Source organism: Mytilus californianus, unplaced genomic scaffold, assembly GCF_021869535.1.
Source record: "Mytilus californianus isolate M0D057914Y unplaced genomic scaffold, xbMytCali1.0.p SCAF_6, whole genome shotgun sequence".
Lineage (NCBI taxonomy): Eukaryota > Metazoa > Mollusca > Bivalvia > Mytilida > Mytilidae > Mytilus > Mytilus californianus.
Window position 1 is genome coordinate 77,226,804 of NW_026262712.1, and position 14,850 is coordinate 77,241,653.

A 14,850-nucleotide genomic window follows, 5' to 3' on the forward strand; every position below is an offset into this window, starting at 1 on the left:
GCTTAGTTTGGGAACTGTTGGACAAATGATTAAAAAGATATCACCTGGAAACGAAATATTTCAGACTATATATTGCTACTGTGACCCTGACTTTTGACGTAGTGCCCAACAAATCGATAGGGTCGTCTTCATCACGTGATTCAAGTCTCCATACATAAAATGTTGTAAAAGTTTGACATATGGTTCAAAAGATAAATCCTGAGATCGAAATCTTGCGTAAACTTCAGTCTATCAGTAGATACAGTGACCTTGACCTTATAAGAACTTTTGACTACGAAATCAAAAGGGAATCTTCCTATTAACAAAGAATGTTTTCCAAGCAAGGTTGGTAAATTTAAAAATATGATTAAAATTTTTTATGCTAGTCTATTGATAGCTGATGTGATCTAAAGGCTTGAAATTTGACTCCAAAATCAATAGGTTTCTTCCTCATTCAATGAGGCATTATCAAGTTTGGCAAACGAATTATTTATGGCTAAACGTATTTTGAAAGCAAACTGAAATGCTGATGTCCAAGGCCTGGGCATTCTTTGCTCATTATTGAATGCTGTACATTGACACTTAGTTGTTATATCCATGTAATTTTGGTATTTGGTGAGTAGTTGCCTCATTGGCAATTATACCACTTCAGATGAATACAATTATCAAAGATACCAGTCTTAAACTAGAGGCTCTCAAGAGCCTGTGTCGCTCACCTGATTCTACTTTGGTTTTGGAAATCAGGTAAAAATAGATTAAAATCAAAACAGATACCCTAATAATGAGTGAGGCCAAATTTGGTTTAATATTGGTCCTGTAATTTAATAAAAAAATCCTGGTGGCCATCTTGAGCAGTAAATCGGCAACAAAGTAGCAACACTTAATCAGCACCTCATAAGAAACATTTATGCCATGTTTTGGTTTCATTTCATTCAGTGCACCTAGAAGAAGCATTTGTATGTATTTCCCATAGGGTCTTATGTTAAAGGAAGTCCCCCTATTGGCGGCCATCATGGATGAAGGATCAGCTTCAAAGTAACAAAACTTAGTCAGCACCTCATAAGGAACATTCATGCCATGTTTGGTTTCAATCCATTCAGTATGTGGTTCTCTAAAAGAAGACATTTGTATGTATTGTCCATAGGGTCCTTTGTTAAACATTGTCCCCATCTGGCAGCCATCATGGATGGAGGATCAGCTTCAAAGTAACAACACTTGGTCAGCACCTCAAAAGGAACATGCATGCCATGTTTAGTTTCATTCCATTCAATGGTTCTCTAAAAGAAAACATTTGTACGTATTTCTCATAGGGTCCTATGTTAAACTAAGTCCTCCGCTGGCGGCCATCTTAGATTATGGATCGGCTTCATAGTAACAACACTTGGTCAGCACCTCATAAGGAACATTCATGCCATGTTTGGTTTCATTGCATTCAGTTGTTCTCTAAAAGAAGATATTTGTATGTATTTCCCATAGGGTCCTATGTTAAACTAAGTCCCCCACTGGCTGCCATCTTGGATTTTGGATCAGCTTCAAAGTAAAAACACTCGATCAGAACCTCATAAGGAACATACATGCCATGTTTGGTTTCATTCCATTCAGTGGTTCTCTAAAAGAATACATTTGTATGTATTTCTCATAGGGTCCCATGTTAAACTAAGTCCCCTGCAGGCGGCCGTCTTGGATTATGGATCGGCTTCAAAGTAACAACACTCGGTCAGCACCTCATAAGAACCATTCATGCCATGTTTGGTTTCATTACATTCAGTGGTTCTCTAAAAGAAGACATTTGTATGTATTTCCCATAGGGTCCAATGTTAAACTAAGTCCCCTGCTGGCGGCCATCTTGGATTATGGATCAGCTTCATAGTAACAACACTTGGTCAACACCTCATAAGGAACATTCATGCCATGTTTGGTTTCATTCCATTCAGTGGTTCTCTAAAAGAAGACATTTGTATGTATTGTCAATAGGGTCCCATGTTAAACTAAGTCCCCCGCTGGCAGCCATCTTGGATTATGGATCGGCTTCAAAGTAACAACACTCGGTCAGCACAACATAAGGAACATTCATACCATGTTTGGTTTCATTCCATTCACTGGTTCTCTAAAAGAAGACATTTGTATGTATTTCCCATAGGGTCCCATGTTAAACTAAGTCCCCCGTTGGCGGCCATCTTGGATTATGGATCGGCTTCAAAGTAACAACACTCGGTCAGCACCTCATAAGAAACATTCATGCCATGTTTGGTTTGATTCCATTCAGTGGTTCTCTAAAAGAAGACATTTGTATGTATTTCTCATAGGGTCCTATGTTAAACTAAGTCCCCCGCTGGCGGCCATCTTGGATGATGGATCCGCTACAAAGTAACAACACTTGGTCAGCACCTCATAAGGAACATTCATGCCATGTTTGGTTTCATTCAATTCAGTGGTTCTCTAGACAAAGTTCAAAATGTAAAAAGTTAACGCCGACGACGGACGACTACGGACGACGCCGGACGACGGACGACGGACGACAAGTGATTAGAAAAGCTCACTTGGCCCTTCGGGCCAGGTGAGCTAAAAGTATAACAAAATACCGAACTCCAAATAAAGTTTTATACACCAGATGCGAGTTTTGTCTACAAAAAAAAAACAACTCATCAGTGAGGATCCAATCAAAATAATTAAAGGAGTATTAGAAGTTGTTTTCTTAAATTGATCAATGAATGCTGGCGGTTGCTCAAATTTGTACCTACAAAACCAAAATATGTGTCTATTCTCCTGCTAATTTTTTTTTCACAGTTAAGATTCAGATATTAAAATGATAGTTCCATATGGAATTACCTCCATTGGAAATCGCTGATACATTTCTTATTTTGATCCCTGCATTAAAAGCCCAAACAGTTGTATAATATGTCTGTCCATGTTTTAAGTAGTTGTCTGCAGTAAGTTCAATACAAACTTCATGTGTTTTTCTATCATATTCAGTCAGGTTTGCAACATCTGTTACATTAATATCTGGTTCTGATCCAGCACTAACCATGTAATAGCCAATCCCGGACTCGGGATCATAAAAACGATGCCAGTTCGAACAAAGCTGAAAATCAGTTTATAAGATTAATCAACAAAAGGAATATTTTCAAAAATATTTCTGAGAAACTTTCTATCGCTTCATCAAACAAGGCCTCTTGGAGCCTTTATTTGTATTGTTTCCCTGGTATTTTTGGAAAAAAGTGATGTTGCTGATCAATTTTGAAGTGAAGAGTTTAACCTATGACGTGGTAATCTCAAAATCAATAGGGATCTTCGTCTCATGTCCCATATAGGATCATATATCCAGGCAAGTTTCGAAACCTTTATGCAGTATTTAATATAGTATCCGGCAACTAATTTTGTGCACAGATTTTGGTTAATTTTTCGTTACTATGAACTTGACTTTTTAGATAAGTAAGTGAGATATATAACATTATAAGCATGCATCTCATCATACCAGTGTAGTTAAAAGAATGCCAATCTCCTCTAGAAATATCAAATTGAAAAATCCATTTAATAATTTATATTTTTAGTCATTGGTTTGTAAGATTATTTATAAAAACTTTCATATAGACATTTTCATATTAGCCGACTTACATACCATATATTTCCTGATCTTGAACAGATTTTTTATATTAAGAAGAATCAAATTTTAACTATTAATTAAAAAGAAAAATGGATTAAAATGTGCCTTAAAAATGATGCGAATCTAAAAAGTTTTTATCAAAATAAACATATTTGATTGCAGCCATTTTTATATCTAAAAATAAATATCTCAATTTGAGATGTCTAGTGGAAATTGATCTTTAACATGTAATTAAGAAACCTCTTTTAAATTCAAATACTCACATTTGTATTACATCCTTTGAATAAAACTATGAAGGATATTATAGGGAAAGGGTTGAAAACATGCACTGTTGAGAATAAAATCATCCTTCCATATCTATATACCTGTCTGCACATGTATTAAGGTTGTTGTCTAATTGTAAAAGTAGCAGTACATAACTATGAATTGTCTGGTCGACCACAATTTTACCTGTTCAGAATCTTTTGTATACATTAAATCAGTATCAAATGCTGGACCATCATATACATGTCCAGCTATTGGCGGAGTTTTGTCAACTATGATTGGTGCATCTGCTACACGCTTTGTTCTCAAATCCACTAAAACAAAATTATAGAATTAATTTATAAATTGACACTATCTACTGTGTTAAATATCACATTCATAAGACAAATTTACAATAAGCACTAACGTTGTAAAATTCTTCCTGACTGATATACTATAAGTAATTCAATTTAAAGCATCCAGCCAGGTGTAGCTAGCGTTATAAAATTACTTTTTTAGCAAACTATTTGCAAAATTCAATGCAAAAGACATATGCAGTTGGACAAACTATAAGATTGAAAAACTGTTGTGACTTACAAAATGTTAAAGGAATTTTAATAACAAATCTTATATCCCAATGTAATACAAGGCATCATCAGACACCAACCTTCGTTTTCAAAATTAATGAAAATTACAACGAAACTAGATAGAAGAATATTTAAAAACTTGCATTGAGCAAGCTTGCATTCCCTTCACTCAGATAAATAATGAAAAGACCGTTACATTGTCACAGTAAAAAGCGTGTTAAAGCGTAGTTCTATTAAGCAACTTTGATGTACTTGACATTTAAATCCTCAAATTGTTCCTCTTCAACAAAGGATTAAAAAGTAACCAATGCGCATTTGAAAAAACATCCAAGAGTAATGGGTAATGCATGAACACTACCAGTCATACCATCAGCTATGTGTAAAAACTGTGTTGCTGCTTACCGAGAATGGAAATCAAAATGGCAGCAAATATTTACTACATACCTCTGTTAACTGCTTTAACTTTTAACCAGATAGGAATACCATCAGTCAGTTGTGTGATGTATGATATATTCGGGTTAAAGTCTAATCGAGTCCAACTTAATTCATTACAATCTCTTCTAGTGTAACCAAGACAAAAGTCATTATACTCCAAACCAGAATCTGGGTCACTGAAATTTAACAAAAAAACACATAGAAAAGTGATCTAGTGATCACATATGCATTCACCGGCAGCAACTAAGATATGGTAAATGTGTTCCAAAACCACATACTGTGAAATTTTGTAAGATGTTTCTGTCGGAGCTCAAAGGCATGTCAATATAAAAACAGACTTTACCAGAATGTTGGCTTTTCTGTTCACATTTTTATTCAGAGGCCAGCTAAAGACCGCCTCCGGGCGCGGGATTTTCTCGCTGTGTAGAAGACCCATTGGTGGCCTTCGGCTGTTTTTTACTCTTTGGTCGGGTTGTTGTCTCTTTGACACATTCCCCATTTCCATTTCCTATTTTATTCTATTTGAGTCAGGTTTTCATCTGATTTCTGATGTATAGACAAACAAAAAAGTTTTTGGAAGTTGCTTATGTTTAGTGATCCAAAACATACTATTTAAATTTTTGGAAAAAAGCAGTTCTCCATTTGATGTCCGAAAACAAGTTAAAATATTTTCCAACGATAACGTATCTTTACTCTGGAATGGTAAAAGTGAAAATTTAAATTAACCTGTCTGAAGTGGTCCAAAAGATTTCATTAATTAACTTTCAATAAAAGCACTTTATTTGGCTTATCAAATTTGTTTTAATTCGAACGTTCATGATTAGTCTTTTGCAGAACTAACGCGTGCCTGGCGTACACAATTATAAGCCTGGTATATCTGATTTGTTTTTTTTTAATTGTTTTGATTAATTAATTGGTCAATGGTTTGACTTATTCAAGATACATATTACATGTAAGAAAACAATATTAACATATTGCTATATGCATAAATGTACCTTGAGTTGTGTGTTGCTTTCAGTTCAAATGTGTCTTCATTATATCGTATGTCAAAAAGTTCCCAGACAAATGGTGGTGACATATCAACAATGTATTGCGCTGTATGGCAAACAGTAACTGCAAGTGGTCCTCCATACTCAACATTGTTCAATGCTCTTACAGTTACATAATATGGACCATCTACAAAACATAATACAGATTTATCTTAGGTGTAAGCTGATTTACTAGTATCTGGTTCCCAGACATTCAACCATGTGGCAAATTGCTTTCTCTGCTTATTGAGTTAACTTTTTAGAACTTATATTAAGAAAAACAAACCATTGCTGTCATATTAGCAATGGCATGAGTTTAACGTTTAACAAAAACTGCCTAATATTTTGCAGGAGTAAACACATCTTAAAATCATTAATTCACATGTCAAGTTTAAATTGAAAATAAAGGAATCAATCGACTAGTACAGATCTGAAAAAAAAACTTTTTTGAAGATATAAAAAAAATTTAGAAATTTCTCAGGCATCAACATTTACGTTTCAAAAAAGTTGAGTTTATTAATACAAAGTTCAAGGTCACGGTGTCTGACATTAGACTATTTTTTTTTTATAAAATATTGGTTCCCGGCATGGACAATATTTTGAAGGCCATAAATCAGATCTTAATCAATATTTGTTGGATAACGTACTCTTGGTTGAAAATAAACTCTTCATAGATACCCGATTTAAAATTGTGTACCCCAGACGCACGTTTTGTCTACATAGATCTCTATAAATGTGAAGTCACTGGGCAAAAGGGTATAGAAACAACAGCAATCAAAAGACTGAACGTTTTATTTTTGTATAGTTTCTTTCGGATATAAATCTTATTATTTTCAAAGTAACTTTGATAAAATCTCTTGGGAAGTGGAAAATATGGGGTAAACCAGGAAATAACATCAAACAAGCAAAAACAGCTCCCACAGTTACTTTTTACAAACTCGTTAGAGACATGAATTGTTTTAAATTACTGTACGCAACATATGTGTCTCTGGTCTCCAATAAGGGTGGAAGGTTTGTTACAACTACAGGCCCATCCTACTGACGTCAATATGCTGTAAAATTATGGAGTATGTAATTAAATCATTAATAATGAACCATGGTTAGAACAACTCAATTTTGTCATCTGAAGGGCAGATTCTTTGAAACTGAACACACTGAATTTATTGATGATTTAAAGAATGCGGGACAACAAACTGATGTACTGATAATGGATTTCGTTTTTTTTTAAAGTGAACTAGAGCTTATTCATACACAAATTACAAAAAAAAAAGACAAAACCAATATGTGGATACAGAAATGACGGAGTGGAAAAATAGAAATTGTTGCATTAAAAGGGACCAATTTAACATCAGTCCTCCCTGTAGATTCGGCATCACACTAGTGCTCTAACTTTGCGCAAGTCTTTTTCTGTTTCACACATTGACTTGCAGGGAGATTTTATATTCTTCTGTTTGCCAGTTTGCAGATGATACCATCGCCTACCTCAAATAACACCTTAATAATGTGGGACAAGAGGACTTAAATGAATTAGTCAGATGGGAACACTTAAATTGCGTGGAATTTTATCCTGACTATTGCAGCAGCTTGCGGGTAACAAACAAGAGGATGCCAAGTAAAACAACGTATTATCATGGCTATAATTTAGAAGCACAGGCAGCCAGATATTTAGGTCTCACGTTAGAAAACAAATGGGATGACACATAAAAAAGAAAACGGACAAAGCAAATATAGCACTTGAATTTCACCAACATAAGTCAAAAGCTCAGCATACATTGGACTAGCAAGACCACAACTAGACTACTCATCAACTGTTTGGGATATAGTCACAAATGAATCTACAAAAAAGAACAGATGCAAAAAAGAGCCGCCAGATGATTTTAAACCAACTGCTAATGTTTCACAATTGACAAAAAACCAACAATCTAGAATAACATGTTTGCAATATCTATAGAAAGACAACCCCCATCAACATTGCACCAAGGAGGATCTACATCCACAAGCATATGAAGTACCACACTCAATTATTGATGGACAAAAGATGTACTGCGTACCGAAGACTATAAGGGACTGAAACATCTTACCATCGGACCCAACCAACACTAGGTGTCTTCAAAGCCCTAGTATCAAGCTAGCAAAACCTCATTGTTATAAGCTAATTGTTAAAGTTATAATTTCACTTGTAAATAGTTCTTACTTCGGATCTCAACACAAATGTTTTACATGATGTCTTCTTCTGCAAACATAACTTGTAGGAAAACAATTATTGGACTTGTTAAAGGAAGCTTTTACCCGGCAGATCCAGATCCAGATAACGAAAAACAAAAACCAAACTTACTAACATAAAAAGACTGTTTCAACTTCGTTAAATCCGCAAAGATTACAACTCTGTTTACTTTTGTTTTTAATACAGAAGAGCTTTGTTTAACTCTATTACCTTTCTGCATAGCTTACCTGGAAGTATTGTAAAAGGCGCAGGAATGGGTGAAATCATAGTTGAATGTGTCCATTGAGATTTATCAAATAGATGAAAATGTGGATCATGATGAGGGTGGATTAAATCTTCACATATTGATTGGCCAACTGTGACACTATATCCAAGGATTCCCGTATCATGGTCATGGAAACCATCCCAGTTTGCTGTAAACATTTAAATTTTTGAAATCTTCGATATATAAAATATTTTATTCAGATATCTTTATGCTTAAAAACAGGTATGTGTAGCAGGTATGCACAATTTAGGGAATGAAATCAAATGCACATTATAATGGCAATCAAATATAAAATTTATGTTTTTTGTGTTGAAGTAAAAAAATAATCACCTCTTTAGATCAATATTATATGAAATGACTGTGTAAAGAAGCTCTATAATGGTTTACTTTTATAAATTTTGACTTGGATATAGAGTTGTCTAATTGGCACTCATACCACATCTTCTTAAATCTCTTTATACTGTTTATAATGTCAATGAGAGCAATTTTATGTATTAAAATTTCAAAGTATCAATAACAAGAGCGTGACAGCATACATTTCCAGATCAAATATAAAATCCTATTCTTTTAAACAATCCAATGTAAAGTAATTAAAATCTTTTGTTTTATAGTATAGTAAAATTTCAAAGTAATGGCAAAAAATCGAATTGGCTGCTCTACAGTAATAGACATGGCGTAAACAATAAACCTCTGAAGCTCTGATTATTTATAAAATAATTTTGCAGTATACGTCTTTACTAGGCATATATACCTCTGAAGCTCTGATTATTTATAAAATAATTTTCCAGTATACTTCTTTAATAGGCATATATTTTTACCTGAAATATATCTATTTGCTTTTGTATAATATGTCCCTGTCTCTTGTTCTGGTCCATTGAAAACTGTTTTAGATCCTGGTCCATCAATTATTAACCTACGGAAAGTAGTACATCCTATTAAAATGTAAAACTTAAAAAATAATAGAAATACAAACAAGAATTTGTCCACTATACCCCGCCCACACTTTTATATTTCAATCTTCAGTAAACCTTGAAATGTGGGTCAAATCTTAATTTGAAGGTCGGTTGAATACAAAACTTTACAACACAAAAAAAAAAAAGAAAGATTTCGGATTTCTAATTGTGAACTTTCTATTTTTATGTAGCAACTTTCCAGCAGCTTCTGCATATGAAGTATGTATCTCCTAGTTGAAACAATATTCCAAAGCTTGCATTTATCATATGATTTCCTTCAAAGAGAGTTTTTGATTACAAAAAAACCCCTTCTAAACCAAGCTATATATAAAGGGTTTCAAGTTATGGGGTTATTCCTTCAAAAATTTGACGGAGGCCATCACGAGTTGGTTGACAGTTAAGGAATTCTATTCTATGCATTTAGAACATGCTGAACTTCATCCGAATATTAAATAATTGATATGTTAAGCATTTATACTTTCAGAGATATTATAATTAAAGATACATTATAATAAGCATTTAAACATGTATAAAATGTCCTAAAGTACTATAGAGTGGCGAAAAACGCAGATTTTAAAATTGACTGGAAATGCTGTCCACAGAATTCAATGAAAGTGATAGAAATCACCGAAAGAAAGATAAGTCATTGAGTTGTATGCTTTTTTCGGGCTCGTGCATTTGCGCCAGTTTTTAAAACAAAAAGCAGTATTTCATTTGCGCGACAAGGTGATACTTTATTTGCGCCAGAAAGTTACAATTCAGTTGCACCAAAAAAGTATTTATACATATAAATTAAGATTAAAGTTTTAATGTAAGTCGTATCCCAAATGCGAGGCTCATATAAGACAGTTTGAAAGTACAGTCTGAAAATGTCAGTGAGTCTATATCCCATACATTTCTTAAATTAACCTGGGTATGACATTGTTAGTGTTGACAAATGGAAGGTGACGATGTGAACGCAATTCTCACGGAAACTAACAAACGAAGTCAGTAAATATTTGTTTTTATAACAACCCATACAAATTGTTCAGTCAATTGAAGAATAAAGACAAGTTCTTTTTACAAAAATCAGGCTGTTGGTTTTCTTGTTTCAATTATTTACCATCCATAGGTCAACCTCGAGATGGTGACAAGGGGCAACATGTTATGCTGGAGAACAGAGGAGGGGATAACATAAACTGAATTGTTAAAAATATTCTAGTATTTATACCATTTACCTGGATTATTGGCGAAAATGAAATTTGCATGTGAAGCAAATATTTGCACCATATCGTATTATCTTCTATTGCAGTATATGATGTTGAACAAAACAATTGTGCATTTTTAAAACCGTCATAAGATACAAAAGTGACATTCAAACCTCATAAGGCCTAGGCAAACCCACAACGCTCTAGCAAAACATTAAAAACAATGAAAAAACAGGTGACATAAAAATTTCATAGGAAACTAAAACGGAGCAATATGAACTCCATATAAAGCTGTGTGCATAAGTTGCATCACTGCAGTTTAAAAAAAGACAAGTCAACATAAATATATACAATGAGCGTAATGTATATTAACATTAGAAGGTCACATACATTCATATAATTTCTTTTTAATTAAAATTAATATTTTTCTAAAATCATGCTCACAGTTTCAAATTTCAAAGAAACTGTAGTTTACACTTTTTGAAACAGCAGACATGACATAAAAAAAAGATTCTTCATAAACTTTTATCATCGTAATTCCTCTGAAAGCCGGGGACTAATGGAAAAAGAGACTTGAAACAAAAGTGCTTATGTCTTTCAAAATGGTAACAGGATAGCATAGGGAAGTTTTTATTTCATCAATCTTACTATGATTTTATTCTATTGTCTAAAGATGGAGATTCCTATTTTTTCAAGCAAACTGTTCTAATGTTTTAATTTAAGAAGGTGTACTTATTTCATTTATTATAAATGACAGAATGAACAGAAAGATGAATTATTTTTATTCGTTATTGATTTCAGGAAGATGATCTTGGCAGTTGTCAGTCATAATGGTATTTTATGAGTACTCTTACCAAATAAAACAAGATCACACTAACCAGTCAATTGACAAAAATGGTCTAAGATATAAACAATAAACGAAAGAAGAATGTGTCTGAGGACACAAATGCCCCCGCTCAAGCTTCAAACAAACGAAAATAGGACGGACAGACAGACGGAAAGACAGAAGGACAGAAAGACGGAAGGACGGAAAGACGGAAGGACGGAAAGACAGGAGGATGGAAAGACAGAAAGAAGGTAGGACGGACGATCAAGGGTAACACGAAGTGCCCCCGTCGCCTACGACGGGGGCATAAAACTAATCATAGATACAAGATCTCTAACTTTGTACACCAGACGCGCGTTTCGTCTAAACACATTAATCGGTGACGCTCGAATGATAAAAGATAATAGTTAACTAAAGTAGAAAGTGGAAGAACAGACCCGAAATTCCGAAAGGTGTATCCGAATACACATAAGCTAATTTTTTCCTGGATTAGAAAATCAGGATTATTCCAAAAACGTCAAAGTTTTGTAAAGAGTTTATTTCTGAATACGACATTATCAATGAGGATTCATATCTATCAAAACAAAAGTGCTAACTACTGGGCTAGTGATACCCTTGGGTGAGGAAATACCTAGCTTGTAATTTTGTACGTAACTTACTTACTTATCCTCTTCATCCCCAGTGGGACATAAGGCCACAATTTTCTTTTTTGTATGTAAGCTCCAATAAAAAACCCAAATTTTTACAACTCATTTTTACATATTTTCATAAACAAGAGAGGTATTGGGGACTTTATTTTAGTGCGTACCGATTTGTAGACTAACCTGGCTGCATTTTTATGGATGAAGCCGATCCCTTAAATTGTGTGTTATTGAAGTGAATATTTCCGTTTTTTAATATAAAATTCATAGTGGGTCATCACTGAAGATTTTATATGATATTAAATAATTACTATAATCAGCCAACAATGCCCCAAATACAAAAGTCTCCTCCAATACTATATGTCTTTGGAGATGCCTAAAACAACAGATAGAGGTTAAATGAAAAATCTACCTGTGATTTTTTACTTTTGGGTTAACCCCTCTACAGTGAATTGTCCAATCAGGTCTATTGTGTTCAGGTATCAGAGTTAAACAAGGAACTCTCTCTGTATAATCTGATGTAGAATTTTGTATTAATCCTGAAAGTATAAACGGTCAGTGGCTGAAATTTTACTATAGCATGACGAAATTTGTATTTAGTCTATCAAACAAAAAATATATAATATCAAGTTTCAAATTTCATTTTACTGTGACTTGACTGTAAGTGTTGCTCTCCACCTATTGCAACTTATTCAAAGTTCTGACCACATTGCAATTTATTTTTTAAAACCAAACTGTTCAATTGGTCAGAAATTTGAACAAACTGCTATAGAAAACCACAGTCAAGTCGTGAAAGTGCAAGGTGACAAAATAAATACTTACAATGCTATAAGACTTTAATTCCACTTCAATGTTATTATGAAAAAACAGTTTGTATAAACATTTTATTGTTATTGTCATGCTAAAGGTGATAGGTAGTATTTTTCAATTGCTATAAAACTGTCCAAACTAAGCTTTCATACAATTTTTCCTTTGAAAAGTCTTCTATATTCATAAGAATCAGACATCATTTGAATTAAAACATTTTATATTCAGTAAAATATGTGTGAAATTACAATACATTGTTAGGAAGTTTCCATGGGAGATAATCAATTTTTCTTTCGAAAAGTCTTCTATATTCAAAAGAATAATATTTTAGGTTATCTCCCATGGAAAAATTGTATGAAAGCTTAGTTTGGACATTTTTATAGCAATTCAAAATTAGTACCTATCAACTTTAGCATGACAATAACAATAAAATTTCTATACAAATTGTTAGACTGATTTTTCATAATAACATTGAAGTGGAATTAAAGTCATATAGGATTGTAAGTATGTTTTATTTTATCACCTTGCACTTTCACAACTTAACTGTGGTTTTCTACAGCAGTTTGTTCAAATTTCTGACCAGTTGAACAGTTTGGTTTTATAAAACAAATTGCAATTTGGTCAGAATTTTTAATAAATTGCAATAGGTGGAGAGCAACACTAACAGTCAAGTCACAGTAAGAATTCAGAAGTGCATATAGAGCTGTAGAAGTTATTCAATTCCTTTATCATTTGCAGATTTAATAGAAGTAACTTTAGAAATTGAATTCAAAGACTGATTTACGTTTTAAATTCCAAAATCTTCGTGGCGATACGAAGATTACTTCAAGATTGCTAGAGAGAATTGATGTCTTTTTTATATGGATGTGAGCTAGCTTTTTGTAGAATGCCACTGTCTTGATTCTGCCAAAGTAATGTGACATTAGTTACAAGACATTACGTATGAATCTGATGATATACCTGTATTTGGTATTGTTAGATCAATAAGAATTCCTTTGGAGCTGATAACGTTTTCATAATTCAGCACATTTTTCACCCAAAAGTTAAAAAAAAATAATGAATTGTGCTTCAGATAAAGATCCTGATAAACAAACTGTTGTGTCATTCCGCCCACTTTTTCAAAATGTTCAAAAAGTTTAGACTTGGATAGTTTATATCTCTGGTTTTCAATAGCTTCCATAACTTCACAGGTGCCAGTTCCAAAGTCATAATTAAAACTTAAGCACTTGGTGACAGGAAAGTCAGCACAGTATCTGGCACAGTCTCCTTCGGTAGCTGTTTTCCTATCAGGACCAGCTTTTGGTCCTATTAACCTGCCTGTTCGCATTCCTGTGAACATTTTCTCTAGGACCTTATGATTGAAAGGGTCATCACCTGAAAAATATTTATACCAAGAGAAGAGTCTAAACAAGAAAATATGTGTATACCTTGTTTGTTTAAAAACTTATCATAAAGATTGGATAAAAACTGACATTGTAAATTTGTTAATGTTTGCGGAGTTTATATTGAGGTAAACCTGGGTGGCAGGTTTTTACTTAAAGATTAAATTTCTGTTAGGGGATAATTTTGGGAAATCTGCAAAAATAAACAAATTCCTACTTTTAGTTTTGGAGCCGAATGTTCAAGTAATCTACTGAAATGTTGTGTTATTATAAGTTGTTCAGATATACTGATACGGTTCTTTCCATTAACCATCCAAACTTTTCTGATTTGGTTCCATTAAAATATCCTCCAAAAATAGAAACTAAAGAAACAATTGACTGGGCTTACTCCGCCTCATTTTAAGACTTATACCTCAAATTTGACATAAGCGGTATCTCAGTACCAGAATCGATGACAAACGACACGATTTTAATTTTGAAATCATTAATTTCCCCATCCCCCACCTTAGCAGCAATATACCAACTTCACTTGCATATGGGATATACATTTCTCAGCTCATTAGGTATTCAACAGCTTGCCGCTGCTATTCAGACTTTTTAAAACGTCACCATTTTTGTTAATATCCTTTTTGCGTGGCTCGGTATTTATACATCCCGCCATTGTGTTATTGTGTTATGGTCTATTCTTG

At 33.6% G+C, this 14,850-nt stretch overlaps 1 protein-coding gene across 1 annotated transcript in view; it reads right to left on the reverse strand.

Annotated features, from left to right (window-relative positions):
- LOC127706619 (uncharacterized) overlaps window positions 1-14,850 on the reverse strand; it is a 127,694-nt gene that overhangs the window by 59,156 nt on the left and 53,688 nt on the right. The window contains exons 33-40 of the mRNA XM_052211275.1: window positions 13,740-14,153; window positions 12,385-12,511; window positions 9,184-9,278; window positions 8,328-8,513; window positions 5,844-6,024; window positions 4,858-5,024; window positions 4,034-4,161; window positions 2,809-3,061 (exon numbers count right to left, since the gene is read on the reverse strand). Of these exons, the coding sequence (XP_052067235.1) occupies window positions 2,809-3,061; window positions 4,034-4,161; window positions 4,858-5,024; window positions 5,844-6,024; window positions 8,328-8,513; window positions 9,184-9,278; window positions 12,385-12,511; window positions 13,740-14,153 (1,551 nt within the window). The remainder of the gene's footprint in view (window positions 1-2,808; window positions 3,062-4,033; window positions 4,162-4,857; window positions 5,025-5,843; window positions 6,025-8,327; window positions 8,514-9,183; window positions 9,279-12,384; window positions 12,512-13,739; window positions 14,154-14,850) is intronic.